General features: G+C 42.2%; 1 protein-coding gene across 1 annotated transcript in view; it reads left to right on the forward strand.

Moving 5' to 3' along the window:
- Positions 1-18208, forward strand: part of CNTNAP4 (contactin associated protein family member 4) — a 1879337-nt gene that overhangs the window by 1337656 nt on the left and 523473 nt on the right. The window contains exon 11 of the mRNA XM_086961154.1: positions 12618-12724. Coding sequence (XP_086817280.1) covers positions 12618-12724 — 107 coding nt within the window. The remainder of the gene's footprint in view (positions 1-12617; positions 12725-18208) is intronic.

An 18208-nucleotide genomic window follows, 5' to 3' on the forward strand; every position in this document is an offset into this window, starting at 1 on the left:
TGTGTGAAAAACTATTGTCCTTTTACCTGGTGTTAAGGGCTTTTTCTTATGGCTGTCTGAATTTTGTTTTGTGTGGGTAGGCAGTCATTTTTCTAAGTGTACCTTAGGGAGCACCATCCTGGAAGAATTGATGCAATTGTTACATGTAAGTCTGATATAGTGAATTCCGAATCTTGTACATTGTCAACAGCAGGATGACGTACAGATGGGTGTTCTGCAAAAAAAAAATTCTTTCTTCTTGGGCACAAATTTAAGCAGATCTAAATGTACATTTTCAAAGATCGTTTTTTCAGTGAGACAAAAGTTCAATCCTTTACAGAAAACTGAAATTTCATGATCATTCAAAACTCTAGATGACAAATTTACAACATTTAATGTATTTGTGTCAATCATAGCAGGGCTACTGCCAACATCGTGATTAACAATCTCAACTATTTTTTGCTCTGTATATTCTTCATTCTTGCTTTTGTGCCTGCCCTTGTATTTTTTGCCACCCACCTTGTTTGTCAGTGAAGTTTTTCTGTTTGTTGCCCAACCAGTAACTTTGAACCTCCCGTAAAAAAACTGAAGGTGGGTTGGAACTAGCGGTGGCTATGCTCGAGCCACCTTCACCTGGGTCACTTTCTACAGATGAAATAGAAGTGATACTGGAGGATATGCTAGAATCTCTCACTTCACTGGAGGGAATGGATATAAGTTTATTGGTGATTTTGTTGTATTTCTTTGCAAAGGTAAATATGCGACCCCTCTCATAATCACCCTGAACTCTTTGTATTTTCTGTTGTTTTTTCTTTAAGATAGATCTGGTAGTTACCTAACTCCTTTTTCAGAATAACGTATTTTTTTTTGAATTACATCTAATAAGTTTGTATAGTTAATGTCTTTTTCCAATTGCACTATGTCCTCTCTGATCTTTTTGACTTCAGGGTCCGAGTTCCTTATTAGAATTTCCATCCTCTAATATGATGTGACTCTGCAAAGTGCGAATTGCAGTTTGTGCTGGTAGTCCTGCCGCTTGGGTAGAAATTCTACATTGCGAAGCGGAATTTATTGCACTCCATGAGCTCCGCGGAGTGCAGAAAACTCTGCAAAATCCTGGAACGGAGCGAAGTTCACCGCCCAGGTCTAATATAAACTTTCCTCCCATTCCTTAAGGTGATCTGGGTCAAGATCCTCATAATTCTAGTGGGCCTGCAGCACAAATTGTGCCCACTTAAGCAGGCCTTTTAAAAATGTCTCCGGCCTGCTGCTACAGCCTGTGTGCAGTTTAAACTGCTACTTCAACCTGGCAAAAGAAACCTTTTGCCAAGCCTTAACCTTCCTTTTTAATACAAATGTCATCCTTAGGGTAGACCCAAAACCACCCACAGGGCAGAGCGTAGTATTTAGACAGTTGGGTATATGCTTCTAACATTTTTATGTCCTGGTAGTAAAAACCTTTTAATTCATTTTCACTACGGCAAGGCTTACCTCTCCCATAGGATAATATTGGCTTACCTTTTTACATGTAATAAGTGATAACTTTCAATTGGGAACATGGAGGAATGCTGAGTTTAGGCTTAAAAGAATTATAATGTAAAACCCTCCTTAATGGTAAAGTTGGATTTTAAGTCACAATTCTGAAAATGCCACTTTCAGAAAGCTGACTTTTTCTTAGCCCAACCTTATGGTGCCTGCAGCCTGTATTCTAGGTCACATGACTTGGTGTAGCTAGCAGTTGGTCTTTGTGTATTACTTCCAGACAGTGAGACAAAGGGAGAATAGGTGTTGGCAGGATGGACCATCTCTGACTTGATAGGGGAGGTGGAGCTGTTACTTATGAAACTTGCACATCACAAAGACTCTGCTTTAGCATTTTCACAAAGGTTATCACACTAGTAGTTTGTGCTGATAGACAAGCTGGAGTTAGGCAGGGAGGACTGATATTCTAAACAACTTTGGGGGTGGACACCCCAAGAAACTTCTTTAACTTCATCTCTAACTTCAAAGTTGGAACTAAGGATAAATAGTGGATACTCAGACCCAACTATTCAGTACACCTCTGGATCTGTGGAAGACCGAGAAGGACTGCTGCGCTGCTCTGCACCAAGAAGGACTGCTACTCTGCTTCTCTGCTACTCTGCTACCCTGCTGCCCTGCTGCCTAACTACCTGACTGAGAACTGGGCCTACATCTTGAATCTAGGACCAAGAGCTAGTTGGCTGGCCTCCTGATCAGAGCCTCAGGGACAGAAAAGGCTCCAAAAACCTTGAACCCTGCACCTGGACTCTGCCTGCTTTGAGTGCTGCCCCCCAAGTTGTGCCACCCCAATTGTAGACCCTTGGAAGTGGGTCTGAAGGTACTCTGCCAGCCCAGCTGTGGTCATAGCAGAACCGTTGCAGCACAACACCTCAACTCACTGTCGCTGTGTGATGCATCCACAATGTAGGATCTCACAGGTCCTTGGATCCAATGTTGCATTACCCATCTTCGATGCAGAACATCAATTCACAGCCCTGCAGCTTCTCAGAACCACAGCTGTGTGACGCATCCTCAATACAGGACCTCACACCCACCACTGCCCCAGCCATCCGTGATGTTGGTACTCGCAACACTTCGCAACCAGGATTTAAGGTACTTTGTTCAGTGGGTCTAACTTGGCCCCTGTATCCGGCCCACGCTCTATTGTGGTTGGCCTGAACTTGTGATTTTGTCTCAGTCCAGCACTACCAGATACCCTTACTTGTCGCTTTGTGATTTTAAGCACTGTTTTTAACCTGAATCTCTAAAATTGCATGTCTGCTGTTCCACTGATTGGATTTCTGTGCTTTTGGTATCAAATAATTTATTCAGTTTTACTCTCTTTTTCTAAATTGGTGTGGGATTTGGGTAGTGTTTACACTTCATTGCTGTTTGTGTGTTGGATAAAAACTTAACACATTGCCTCTAAGTTAAGCCTGACTGCTTTGTGCCAACCTACCAGAGGGTTGAGAAAATCTTAATTTGGGGTTTGCTTGTTTTCACCCTGAAGAGAATTCTGGTTGCTGCTTGAGTAGGGCTTTGACCCCCCTCCAACCAGTAACCTAATTCCCTACATTTTCTAACAGAGATTGGTTGTGAATATCCCATGATCTTCTTTAATATCATGATATTGACGTCTGTTGTTACTGAAACTGATCAGATCTTTTGGATGTAAGGCAGTGTCCTATGTTATTACACCCAGCTATTTACTAAGCTGAATAGACAAGTTGGTTTTCTGTGTCAAACTTGGTAGCTTGTATTGTAGCAATCTGTCTGGTGCATTGACAGAGGTTTCTGAAGTTACACATTAGCAGGACAAGACTGCTGCTCATTGATATCATTGTCAAGTCCTGGGACTTCGCCCTTTGTCCTCCCTTAATGGGAGGGCTCCTGATTGACAAGTAAACTTCCCTAAATAAGCAAGTGAAAACTATGGGTATTGTCTATTCATCTCTCATGTGTGTTAAGTAAAGCACTTCTCTTTCTTTCCAAAAAGAAATGTGCCTGATTTGTTAATGCTGACAAATGCATTCATAGAAGGCTGGATTAATGAACAGGTTATTTATGGGGTTTCCTGCATATCTCCTCTTGTTCCTTCAACAAATGTAAAATTATGCAGCAAGGACTATTAAAGGATTATGGAAGTTTGGTATTTATCTCCTGTGTGTAAAAACGACATTAAAAACCCACTGAACAAAAGGTATTGTCTACATGTGTCTCATTGGCATATATAATCATCTTTGTACAGGAGGAATCTCAACTCTTGGCCTTTCTTCAACATTGCATCACTGGGCTGACCTTGTGATCACTTGATTTACTTCAATTTCGCATCTCTGGAATTAAGAAAGATCAAAGAGAGGTTTGCTTACTTTCTTGCCTACTGCTAAAATTGTGGAATACCCTTCTGCGATGAATATGTCGAATTCTAAACTATATAGGGGCTAATTGTGATTTCAGTGGACCAGACACCAATGCCACATTGGTGTCGGACCCACTGACATCTGCCCTTGCGGTCCACCCAATGCATTACGATGCAGCGGTTGGAGGCATCAGACGGAGGGACCCTTTGCGATGCTTCTGGCAGGCTGAAGGAGCCTGTCAGTGTGTCAGAAAAAGTTCATAATTCTTAATGATAGTGGCTTCGCTGTCAGGATTATGATGCCGTTTTCCGATAACCATTCCATGTTGGCCTTTCCGAAATGGAAAGGCTGTCAGAAAGTGACATTAGGGGCCCCTAGCAGTGCCCCTTTTCCTCCTGGCCCTCCATTCAGGGGTCTGGGGGGCACCTATGGTGCTTCACTAAGCATGTTTGAAAACATCCATTTCACTATTGCAGCTTGTGCTGTGGGCCTTTTACTCCTAAAGCACAAGCTGCCATCATGAAATGGATGTTTCTGACCGCTCTGGATGGTTGCATCCAAATTGTAATGTCAGAACCATTGACCTATGGTCGGGTGGTTCCAGACTGATAGGGGGAGTCCGCCCGACATCATAATTAGGGCCCTAGTCTTCAGGAAGGCTATCTAAATGTATTTTTTCTGTTGATCCTTGTATGTTTGTGTGCTGATGAATTTCTTTTTGTGGATCTCACAAATTGTTTCAGCACCACAAAGCCTCACAGGTGACAACATGTGTTCCAATTCAAAAATACCAATAGTGTATGTGCAACTTGATAGGCAAGGAGGGGCTCCATATTATGGGCCTATTTTGCTATTCAGTGGAGAACCCCTTTGAAAATGCTCCTACGTCTAGTTTCAAGCATCATAGTTGTTTTACAAGACCTGGAGTTCTGTCAATCCATTGGTTAGCTCCTCTTTCTTGCCAAAGACTATGGGCCCGATGTAGGTAAATCTACATTTACCACTTCATAAATACCGAATCATACCGAATCGGTATTTATGAAGTGGTAAATTAGAGGGGCGGAGATGTAGGTATTTCAGATTCGGTAAATACCGAATCTGTAAGATTCGGTATTTACCGATTCTGTAAATACTGATTCGGTATCCCCCATTGCTTCCTATGGGCCTTGAAGCCCATAGGAATCAATAGGCATTACCGAATCGGTAATTACCGATTCGGTAATTACCGATTTGTGCAAGGGTGCAGGGGGTGTCACTTTGACACCCTCCAGCACCCCAAAAAAAGGCATGTGAGCCATGTGGCACACAGACATGCCCTAAGGGCATGTCTGTCTGTCACATGGCATAGGTGTGCATGCACACATGTGCATGCACACCTGGATTCGGTATTTTAACACCCAATTGGATTGGGTGTTAAAATACCGAATCTGAAGGGCCTGTGGGACTGAAAGTAGTCCCACCTACATCCCAAATTTAAAAAATCGGTAAAAATACTGATTCGGTATTTTTGCGATTCGGTAATTTTACCGAATCGGTAAAATACCGAATCGGACAAAAAAAGGTCCCCTACATCTCAGTAGGCCAAATACCGGTCGGAAACGGCCGAAATCGGCCGTTTCCGACCGGTATTTGGTACCTACATCGGGCCCTTGGTAACTAATTCCACGATGTACACTCACTCCACATGTATGCTATCTGGAGTTGCTTATTGGCTAAAACGCTTCATTGGTACAAACACCCATTTCTGCCTTAACCTTGCAAGAACTGTAGCTGACATCCATATAGATCTGCTTCATCAGTTTTTGGGTAGGAAGGGTGGGAAGCTGACAGCTTTCCTCACTGCTGACATTGATTTTGTATGCATTGGAGGCCAGTGACTGGATGAACACCTCCTTCTTGCTTATTAAGTACTCAAACAAATAGTTCTTCACTGTGATGCCTGCCACTTACTGAGAGATCTGCACTGTCTGCTCAACCTCTACCCTTGTATCATAAAAGAAAATCAAATACGAACACATGTATTACCACAAGCAAATATTAAATATTGATGTGAGAAGTTAAAAAGTTACTAGCTTCACGTGGACATCTAGTGAGAACCTGTGGTATTCCTCCCTAGTTTGGGACACAAAAAAAGAGATTTAGTAATCACCTGTCCTTTTGAAACCTCTGACATTAGCAGAAATATTTGTGTGGTTTCACATGTCAGTTATTATGAGTCCTTTTGGAGTTACTAGTTTTGGGAGGACTCCACTATGATATCGAGTAATGTCTTTAGCATTCTTTACATATTTTTAATAGTAGTTCAAAAAAGACATTTAAAAAATGCACTGAGTGACACTTAAGAATATTCATAATTTCTAAAGAAACTTAAAAGTATGTAAAGAAGAGGAGCACACTAGGAGAACATTACATTTTGGTGTGAGCTATAAAATACCAAATGAAAAAATAGTGTATTAAACTGTATCTGAAATAATGTTGGTGCAGCATTTACTCTGAAGCGAATCACTTTTAAGGTGCTTTCACATTTTTCACTGAAGGATGGCCATATACTGCTTTCAGAAATGCCTTGATACAGTGGGCAGATGTGCCCGGCAGTCTATAGGAAAATCCCACATGATGCTTCAGATGACATTGTAAATGAGAGCTTAGCTAATTGTTGGTGATATTACATTTCACATCACTATTGACATCTTCAAGGACCTCACTGAAGCAACTAAAAGTTTATACATCCACACAATCATCCTGGTGTAGTGCATGGATTTTTTTGTGCTCAACAAACAATGGGTACGGGCTGATCGGGCGTGGCTGATGAATGGTGATGCCCCGAAACCGGTCCCAGGATGCTTGATACCGGTCCAGGGAGTACCTGGCTTGGCAGTTCGGGCTCAACTGTGCCCAGGAGGAGCAGCATCAAGGTCAATTTGCATTTGTCTGTATGCCAATTGGGGGGCGTGGTGAGCGATGGATTAAACCAAGATCTTTGTGGCTGGGGTGAATGTTTGCATTGTTTAGCATTCCATCCATCATTTATTCATTTTGCTTTTGTCGCCCTAATTGGGAAGGGAATGCCTAAATTTGGGTCCTGTGTTCACTGCACCACTGGATTCAAGCTAGCCTGACTGATGAGGGATGATGCCCTGAAACGAGTTTCAGGATGCTTGTTTCCGGTCCAGGGTGGACCTGGCTTGGCAATTCAGGCTGGACTTTTCCCAGGAGTAGCAAGAGTGGTTTGCATACGGCTGGGTCAAAACTGGAGTGGTATGGTGAGCAAAAGAACAATGGATTAAACCGAGATCTTTGTGGCTGGGGTGAAAGTGTGCATTGTTTAGCATACCGTCCATCATTTGTTCCTTTTGTAATTGTCTGGTCAAGGTAGCACACTGGCTGACCTTTAGCTGGACATCTCCACTTACTGATGAATTGAAATGCAATTTGGGTTGAGAATCATTACCATACTGTCCTTGCAAGCAAATAATTCAAAGGTCAATGGACAGTGTAACATAAATTGTTTTCAGTTACCTTTTTGGTTTTGTTGTGATATATGTTGGCTCCTACCCAAATTATCAACCAGGCAAGGCAAGTTGTTGTGCAATACAGTGACTAATTTATTTAGAATTTAACTATAACATATTAGCATACGATTTGTTGGGGGATTGTTTGGATTATTTCCTGATAATCATTTTTTTTTGTCATGGTGATGTTTTTTGGTTCTACAACAGGTCGTGAACCTTGTATCATTCTTGAGTCTGTGGTGACCTAAAACATGTTACGTAGTTCATAATATTTTCATTCCCTTCCCCGATTTCCCCAGATGATTAATGAAAAGATGTAATTCACTTGTGAACTGTTGTTGGATTTGTAGTGGGAAATGCCATTTTGTCATCATCTGGGGTGTATTTCCTACGGTTGGTGTGTACTCACATCGTGCCAACATATCCACAGGATTTTATTTTTAATGAAAAGATTTTTGAACTACGAGTGCCAGATTACAAAGTTTAAAATGGCCACCGATTCCCAAATTCTTTATACATTCACAACGAATTACAATATGTATTTTATATACATGGCAGAGCCAAGTTTGCTAATTAAAAATAATTTGAAACTCAAAGGGCACATTTATTGGCAAGACACATGTGTGGCAAGAGGCGCGTCGGTCTTCTTCGCCATTTTTATTCGTAAAATTATTTTAATATTTTAATATTTTAGCCCGATTTTAGCTTTGTGCACCAGTTTACGCTGGGACTGCTCTTTTTTCTACTTTAGCACTATTCCTGCACTTTACTTACTGAGCATTCTCACTCGGGAGACACTCCTCGCTTCTTTCTGGGCTCTTCGGTCCGTCACAGGTTTCCCGTTTGTGCGGAGAGATTCACTCTTCACTTTCTGCTATTCTCTCGAGCTGGACGCCTGTAGAGGTGGGCGGTCCAGCTCGGTTCAAACTTCAGGATCTGGGGGGCATTTAATCCATTAGACGCACAAGCGCGCAACAGGCGCGCCGAAGGCCCACCAAAGGCAAGCCCAGCTGTGCTGTCAGCGCCTGGCCAGGGGCCAAGAATGCTGCTCTTTTTACCCCCGGAAACGCAGATCCACAAGCCAGAATCTACTCCATACCTCAACTGTTAGAGATGCGCCCCACTCTCCATCATGAGCGGTGCAAAGAAAATGATGGCTCTAATAAATGGGACGATGGGACAAGGTTCCAGTGTAACCTTAGACACATTAGCAGTAAGGCCTACTACTTAGATCACCTCAAAAATATACAGGAGGTGGAAGATAAGCTGGAGACCAAGACACCGGTAGAGAGCAGCCTTATCTTCTACGGGGTGCACTGCTGAATGTATGATTAAGCATAAAAATGAAGTGGCCTTGACCATCCAGTCTAGTAATCTTGACTGTCTATTCACTACTGAGACATGGGCCGGAGACCACTTAGGCCCAGATCTGGTATATGCTGTCCCCCGGGCAATACCATATTTAGACTAGACCTCCCAGATAGGAGAGGAGGTGGCCTAGCCTTGGTGGCCAGGGACTCTCTTGGATGCACACTTAATGCCGTGATAGCTACTCCAGGCTCTACACTGGAAGTGGCCTCCTTTAGGATCAAACTGTACGAGAACTTCTGTATCTCTAGCATTTTAGTCTACTGCCTGTCGAGCCCATGAGCTAAATTTGTGGAGACATAGTGCAAGACCTTTGAACCGTTCTCCACCACTTCCCACTATACGATCTTAGGAGATTTCCATTTTTATCTTGAAAATCACCTAGATAAAGATACAACTCATCTTGTTGATCTTATGACTTCCATGGGGTTTGTGGAGCGGGTTCACACCCCAACCCATACAGCTGATCACACGCTGAACGGCATTTTTAGTAATCATGATGACCTGGTAATTGAGACAATCTACCCCCTTATTTAGGTGGACCACTATCTTGTCAAATTTAAAAATTTACCCAGCAGTCCTTAAGAAGAGCGAGGATCCCCCCTTTAGATACCATTACTGCAGGAAACTGAACAAGATCACTGCTACCAGCTAGGGGGCAGCCTTACCATTGACCCCTGTCAAGAGGCACAATATTCCCCCTCATATAGCAAAGGGCTTTCGGGACTTGATCAACAGGGCTCTAGACATAGTTGCACCCTTAAAAACTGTGTTATTAAAAGGAGTGAACCCTCCACCCCATGGTTCTTGGATTCATTTATGGTTCTAAGGTGCAAATGCCACAGACAAGAGTGAAAATGGCACATTAATCCTTGCCCCCAGGAGAAAACAAGCATCACTCTTTGCTACAGGACTATAAGGATGCTACCTTCAGGCTAAATCCCGTTTTCTCACTGGAAAGATTATGTCAGCTGATAATTCATCCAGTATGCTGTTTAAAGTAATTAAGAAAATCTCCGAACCTCCCCAGCAACTGACTATGACCCCCCTCAGGATTTCTGTGATAAGATATCTACCTACTTTCAAGAGAAAGTTCTGCAGATTTACCAGGAGTTTACTCCTATCCTCGACAAGACACCAGCCAGTGAGGAAGTCAGGGATGTCAGGGCCAAACTGAATATGGGGGAACACTCTCAGATCATCAGGAAGAATGTTTTGTCTACCTTCTCCCCTATCTCAAGTCAACGTATTAAAGATCTCTTACTGTGCCTTAAATCTGGAGCGCCCTCTGACCCCTGCACGCCCACCATTCTTAAAATGGCACCAGATTTAGTAGCCAACTTTCTGTGTAAGGTATACAATGGAATACTCATGTCCTGCTGCTATCCAGGCATTTGGAAGGAAGCTATTGTCATCCACTTCTCAAGAATCCCAATGCCGATCCCCTGGAACTCATGAACTTCCGCCCTTTATCCCTCATTCCTGCCCCTGCAAAAATTCTGGAAAAATCCCTTCATACTGAGCTGATGCAGTACTTGGATCCATGAGAAATCTTAGACTGCTACCAGAATGGATTCCGCGCTGGTCACAGTACGGAATTCTGCTTGATTTATCGACAGCATTCAACACCGTCTCTCCAGTGCAAATGATTCAACGTCTACAGGAAGTGGGGATCACAGGAAAAGCCCTACAGCTACTCCAGTCTTTTCTAACTGACAGAAGGTATACAGTTAGTTGTGGAGGCTTCAATTCAAAAGCTTTTCCCCTCCCATGTGGGGTACCTCAGGGCTCCTCACTCAGCCCTACCCTTTTTAATCTTTATGTGGCCGAACTAGTGAGATCTTATCAGGTGCTTTTCTACGTGGACGACACCCAAATCATTGTCTCCGTCACCAACAACCTGCAACTTGTTACAGAAAAATGTAACGCCTCCATGTCAAACATCATCAGCTGGATGAAGGGCAATTCCTTAAAGATTAATATAGACAAGAACGAGGTACTGATCCTGGGCCACAGAAGTCCATCTGGTCCAAGGCCTGGTGGCCTACTGAATGCGGACCTCTTCCTGCCCTGGTAAAAACAGATAAAAATCTGGGGGTTATCTTTGATGAGGGTCTGTCGTTTGATGCCCAGGTCAATCGCACAGTCAGCACTTGCTTTTATATTTTAAAAACCCTCAGAAAGGCCCTTCCACTAATCCCACATAAACTGCACAGGCCCATTATCACCGCTTTGATCACCTCTCGGATAGATTACTGCAACCCCATCTACATTAATAGCACCCCTGCATCTCTGAACAAACTCCTGATGGTTCAGAATGCAGCAGCAAGATTATTTTTAAATATTCCTAAACATCAATCTACCAGAGAGGGAATCTGGTTCTTAAACTGGCTCTCTAATAAGGAGCATATTTCATTAAAAGCTCTAGGTACAGTATATAAGGCTGTTCATTGCAAAAGTCCATCCCAACTAAAATCTCTGTCTCATCGATACACCCCAGGAAAGACCTTGAGATCATACACACAATTCAAACGTGTTGTGCCCAGACTACGTAAATCCATCTGGGACGGTCGTGCCTTCTCGGTAGCCGCTGCCAGGCTCTGGAATTTCCTCCCACTGACGTCGCCAATGCTAGCTTCCTTTCGGTTTTCAGAAAACTCCGGAAAACCTGGTTATTCTCCTCGTAATCTGCTGCTGCACTCCTCTTTCCTACTGTGTCTGCTTTGTGCCTTGACACCTTCAGGTATAGTGCGCTCTACAAATGCTATCTTATCTTTATCTTATCTTTATTAACACATGACGTAATGCAGCAGAAATGTGATGCCTTGTGTTTAGTCAAAGGGAGACAGCAGAACAGCGCCACATAGGTGTTGTGCTACATTTGACGCCAGTTTGCGTCAACTTTGTGAAGTAAAACCCAATGCTAATAAATCTCACCCAAATCTTGCCCAGGTCAAAATTAATTTCAATAAGCGGTCTATAAACTCTAAAGGACAGGTTTACTAAGATTTTATGCCTTGTTTGCAGCACAAAAATGATGAAAATCGTCTCAAAATCTTTATGCCAGATTTTCTTTCCAACCATAAACTTGTTAATTGCTGAAAATAAAGTGAAATTAACGTGAAACAGCGCATAGCGGTGCTCTGCATTACTTGGTGCCAAGGGGGCGTGCAGTGGGTGGTGCATGGGCATTCCCATGCAACCATTCAAGGCTTCTGACACTAAACCCACTTTTCTAAATACAGAAATAAAGTAGACAGGATTTAATGTCATTAACTAGTGCACCCTTCAACCAGGTACAGCACACTTGCAAAGTAGGAAATATGAGAAAATGAAAAAATTTCCTCTTTGCACCTGTCTCTAAGAGACATAGGATTGTGATACATATACCTACGTACAGTTCTTTGCAGATAGGGATTTGTGTCAAAACCCAAGGATGATTGCATGAGAACACCGATGCACTAGTCATTGAACTCCCTTTGCGCAAGGTAACTCAATGCAGCACATTGCTGAACTTTTCGTTATGGAAATACGGATTGGGTTGGATAGTAACACACATGGCACACAAAGCTTTTGTAAATCTGTTATGCCTCCTTTTTAAGGTCAAAACGTGGAACTGGAGGTATTTATCATACACAGTAAATAACCCAAACCTTTCCACACTACTCAAAAGGTAACATACTATTTGAGAATGTAAAGGTTTATGCCAACAAATGAATTTTAATTGTTCTTAAATGTGGAAAACATCCACTGTTTTCATTTGGATTATTTTGTATGGTACAGTAATTAGAAAGAAATCTAAATATTGGTACTGATAAATATAAACTGTTCTTAAAGAATATCACATGACTTCTTATGGTTTCCTTTGTCTTCGTAGATGCCTGCCAAACTATTGTGAACATGGAGGCATATGTTCACAATCCTGGAGTGCCTTTCATTGCAACTGCACAAGTTCTGGTTATACTGGGGCTACCTGCCACAACTGTAAGTGCAGAAAGTCTTATCTTCAAGTCTAGTTCCATTGCAATTTTTACTGTCCTATATTGTGAAATAAGTTCTAATGTTGGCATTCAATCAACTATTTTCTTGAAATTGCACCAAGAAAAATAAATTGACCATGCTATTCAGGAAGAAATTTAAGACCCTTCTCATCTAGCATTCCCTCACCCAAGTTCAATGCTTATATGTAGTACCTCCAACTGGTAATATCGAATGTCATAATGCATCTCTTACAAATGACAATTGTTTGCTTGATTCATACTACCTAAATTCCCATTTAAACATACCTAGATTCATAAATACATTGGCCTCATGTGTTGATGAAAGTATTAAGGTTAGGTTATTAAGCTGTAGGGATATGAGAGTAAAGCATTTTAGGTTTTTGCTGATTTTGGTGAAGATGTCCTCTGTGATTCATTAACCCATGTTTCACATGGATCTGATGGCACTGGGGCACTCACAACTTGTTGTGTGATGGCCTAGTAAAGTCTGTCTTGGGTTCAACCAATTTATTTATTGCCAACGATTGCTAGTCCCAAAAGTCATAATTATAAGTTTGGCAGTCCTCAGGACTGCCACACTCGCATTGGAGGTGTGTTGTCGGTCAGGGACCGCAGCACCAGTGGTCTGACCACCGAATTACAACTATGGTGGTCGGACTGCCATAGGACTGCCGCAACTGCCTGGGATCTGTAATCCCTGGCGTTGATGCAGTGGTCTGAGGGCTGCAATATGCTGGCAATCATATCATAAGTTTCCTCACCACCACAGATTTCATGGAGGTGAGCCTGCCATGAAACCTTGTCGGTGAGGAAACTTAGGGGGCCCTACAGGGCCTCCTATTTCATCATGGCCGGAGGATGAATGCAGGGAGGCACACAGTGGGGCCCCCTGTCTGGATGGACCCCCTTTTCTGCACGGCATGGACTGCACAAATTGGGAATTCCCATTGCGGTATGAATTTAATAGGCAGCGCTGTGGGAATGGCAAATGACCACCACTGCCAGACAACAAGAAAACTCTTAATCTGACTGGCGGGTGGCAGTGAGGTTTGAGCATGTGGGAGCATGGTGGTGGCGTGCTACCCCTCTCCCACACCGCCAAACTCATAATCAGGCCCTTAGTCATTTTGCCAAGGAGACTGGAGATGTGGAGATGCAGAGATTCTATAATCCTGAATTAGAATTTGTTTCCTCATGTTCCCTTAAATCAAATGAGTCATTTGTGACATTTCCCATGAGTTGGGAAATAAAATTTGCAAAAAACATACTTAGAGCTCCCACTAGGAAGATTAAGCACATTCTGACAGGAACAATATTAGGATAGAGAGCCTGATGATGAAGCATGGCACAAAGTGTGGGTGAGGGCTGATTCTGGTAAAAAATATGTGGTTGAGGTTTGCACTGTAGCTGCCATCTTGTACTTGTTATGTGGATATGATAAATCATCTACTAATGCTGAACGTGCTGTACCTTTTGACCTCTGAGTGAGAGTGAAGTGCAACTACGATGTTGATGCTAATGGCTTGATTGAGAGCCACTTACAACAATGAAATCCAGCTGCATCTTCCAAAAGCTTTTAGTCTGCCATAAACCAAAATAGCTACGGTTTTGATTAAATAAATGTTTCTTACAGGCATATGCTCTTGATATCCTACTAGATCTGATTGCTATTCTTTCCACTCTCTTAACTGCATCCACTTACTTTGTTTTTATGATGACATCTTTAGTTTTTTCTTTACCTAAACACTGCTCCATTGTTGAGTGTTATAACTTGTGTGCCACAGACCTTCTTAATTTGTACATTTAAATGCCCTTTCAATACTCTAGTGCATCTAAAGTCTGTTTGAATTCACCAAAACCTTCTGTAATGTAATTCTCCCATACATCCAAAACACTTAACATCTTCCTCACCTCCTCCATCTTCAGAGGCAATGAACATACAAATCTTCGCTACAAATTGTTAGCAATGTTTGTTAGTTGATTGGTATCATTCATCATTAAATATCAATCCAGCTTCTGCTAGCATATTAATTCATGTGGATCTTACTAAATGCATTCTTTCTCACTAAAACGCCACTACATATTTCTTCTAACTGGTTCTGTTTTTTCCCATTCATGCAAATCACTTGTTTTTACACATTTTACCAGATGAATATAAATGCTGAGCAATATTTTTCCTCCCTCGTTTCATGTTTGAGTACTCCTGCTAATCTACTGCCAAATTTTAGAACTCAGTAACATTACATCGTCAGTCCTACAGTTTCTTTTTCTAATCCTTTAATCTCTCCTCGTTCTCTCACCAACAGCCAAATATGTTCAATTACTCTATAAAATGTAGTATATTGCACACTAATTTTACCCGTAATTCTTCTTTTCCCCAAATAAACATTTGTTTTTAAATGTTTCCCAACCACACATATTGGTCTAGTTCCATTTTAAATTTCCTATACAAATATTGAACCCATTCTATCTAATTAAGTATTAGCCAACTTGTACACACATTCACTTCCTGATCCCTTCAAATTTGCCTTTCATATCAACATTTGTGAATTAAAATTTTACAGATGTATTGAGATATAAGTTGAAAACAATGTCTTCAATTTTTCCTACTCTGGATTAGCTGTTGTTTTTAAAACTATTGATAATCTAATTGGTGTCAGTCTCTTAACAATCTTGAATTCAATACTTACAGCATATGCTTGTTTTCTTCCCTTCCTACCGAGTCTTTTGCATATATTTATTTTGTTGAGAAGCATTTTTATCCCATGCATTTCTTCCTTCTAAATTGTGCCTCATACTACATTTATCGTTTTCAATTTACCTCAGGATCACAATATTTCCTCTCTTCATTTTTTATAATTTTATAACTTTAAAGGAGGTGATTAATAACCATATTATGTACATCTTTAGCTGTGTACTTACAATAAGCATCTTACATTCCTGTAGTTGCGTCACCCTTGAAATAAATTATCTTGTAATAACCCCTGTCAAAACTATAATTGTTTTTCCAGAAAATTACACTTGTGATTTAATCTACACATCTAAGTTACTCTTACACTTTTGAGTAACTTTACTACTTTTTGTCTGTTCACAAAATTCAATTGTAATGCTACTCAACAGTAGGCCTGGGCGTAGTCCGCATAGTTTTGCTAAGCAGGAACTCCGCAAAGTTACAAAAAGACACTGCAAAGTTCGCCGAGAGGCTGAGTGCAGTGCAAACTGCAGTTTGTGCAAGTATTTCTGCCGCTCTGGTAGAAATTCTACCCGAGCGGCAGCTCGCACTCGTGAACTTACTGTTTGTAATCGTGAATTTACTGCTCGCGATTGCGAACTTCCCGTTTGCGAGCCGGAAAAAAACTCTGTGGCACATCGCGAAGCTGAGTTTTCTGCACTCAGCGAGCTCCGTGGAGTGCGGAGTGCTGAAAACTCTGCAAACTTCACCACCCAGACCTACTCAAAAGTCTTAGGGCTAGTTACGAACCCCAGGACTCAAGCTGTCAATGGTACGACGCTCACTGCCGCATCGGGGGTCTGACTGCTGAATTACAACTTCGGTGGTGCCATGGTGGTCTGAGGAGGTAATATTCGCAGCAGTATGGCTGCAGCACCGCCAAACATATTACGACTTTCCCCACCGCAAGCCTTTCATAGCGGTTACCCCACCATGAAAAGGCGGGTGGTGGGAAAAGAAAGGTGAACCTACAGGGCCTCATCTGTCCCCTGTGCATCGGGGTGCATGCAACAGCACATGTCATGCCCCCCATCTCCATGCACCCAGTTCCTGCATGATATGGACTGCAGGAACTCCCTTTGGCGCTCTCACTGACATGCCTTTTTCATAGGCAGCGCTGTCGGACTGCCAAAAAATCACCCTTCAGATACGGGAAAACTTGTAATCTGGTGGGCTGTCTTCACACGGTTTTGGTTATTGGGCCCTTACACCTTCCCAACCTATTAAAAAAACAGTAATAAGTCAAACACTACATATGGCCAGCCATTGGTAGTATAGCTCACTCCTATGGAGAATAATGGAGTTAGGACCTTAAAGTAAAAGCCCATATGAAAATCATTTTAAGTTAACTAATATTCAGGGCCCCGATTACAACTTTGGCGGTGTGGTAGCAGGGCCATAACACTGCCGTCCTCCTTCCACACTGCTAAAGCTGTGTGAGCACCTCCCCAAGATTATGAGTATGGCTTGTGTTTATTTGGCGGTCCCACAGCAGTGCCCCTGAAAAAGGACACTGCAATGGGAGCGTCAAAGGCAGTTCATCCACAACAACGATTCTACAGTCCATTCCATGCAGCAACTGGGGTGCATGATTACAGGGTCCACAACAGGTTCCCCTCTGCTTGAATGTACTCCATGACCCTGAAGCAACAGGGGGTCCCGCAGGGCCCCTTTTGTTTCCTCACCACCACAGTTTTCATGGCGGGCTCACTGCAATGAAACTGTGGGTGAGGGGAAACTTGTAATATGCTTAGCATTTCCGCTGCATATGTTGGCCTCAAGACCGCCGCAAAACCACCAGGAATCTCTGATCCCTGACGGTTGTGGCATTGATATGTCGGTTCCAAAGCGGTCACATGGCCCGACATAGAATAGGGCAGTCGGGCCACCGGTGCGGAGGTACCTGCCCCATGGAATCAGTAGTATGACGGACCGCCGTATTCATAATTAGGCCCTGGGTGATTAACAAGAGTTTTAGAACAACGTGGACGGACCCACTAATGAATCCTCCTGTCAGGATGACTCCGTAACATGCACTGGAATACAAGAAACCCAATAGGTTTAAAGAACCCTCACCCACTAACCTAGTTGGTGGCATGCTTCATTGGGTTTCCAGCTGGGCTGCCATATTCAACCTAGCTGTGCTTCAACACTTGAGTTACAGCGGAGCGGATTTTGTTTTTTCAATGTGGTGTATGCTCAGAGTGGTGAAATTAAAAATGCCTCTGGCATCCCCTGCTGAAAAAGTGTTATTCACCGGGTCCAAGGAAACATTTCAAAACATGGCAGGGATATAGTGAAGATGAAAAATTGGTCTTCGTTATCCCCTAAATTCTGTTTGACATGTTTCAACCTCGTAAACAATAATGAGGCTACATTTTAAATTCACTTTTTTTTCTAAAGATAAAATGAATATACATAAATGGTTTATATAAAAATAATTGTGGTATTTTTTAGTTTAAAAAACTCTATTTACTTTATCCTGTACTCTACCGGAGGGAGGTCTCCACCCTGGAGTTGGGGATCTCCATTTAAATGTGAAAAGTTATTAATAGTAATTTTACACTCATAAATTAGGCTCCATATCCTGAAATCAGGAGATGGGGACATGTAAGTCTATGGTTTGTAGTAAATTGACAGCCATAAATGGTCAATAGCTAAAAATTGTACATTTACCATAAGGCATTACAGCAAAATTATATGTGTAGATTTACTTTTGTGTAAGTTTTTCTTTGT

The sequence above is a fragment of the Lissotriton vulgaris genome, chromosome 3_1 (genome assembly GCF_964263255.1).
Source record: "Lissotriton vulgaris chromosome 3_1, aLisVul1.2, whole genome shotgun sequence".
NCBI lineage: Eukaryota > Metazoa > Chordata > Amphibia > Caudata > Salamandridae > Lissotriton > Lissotriton vulgaris.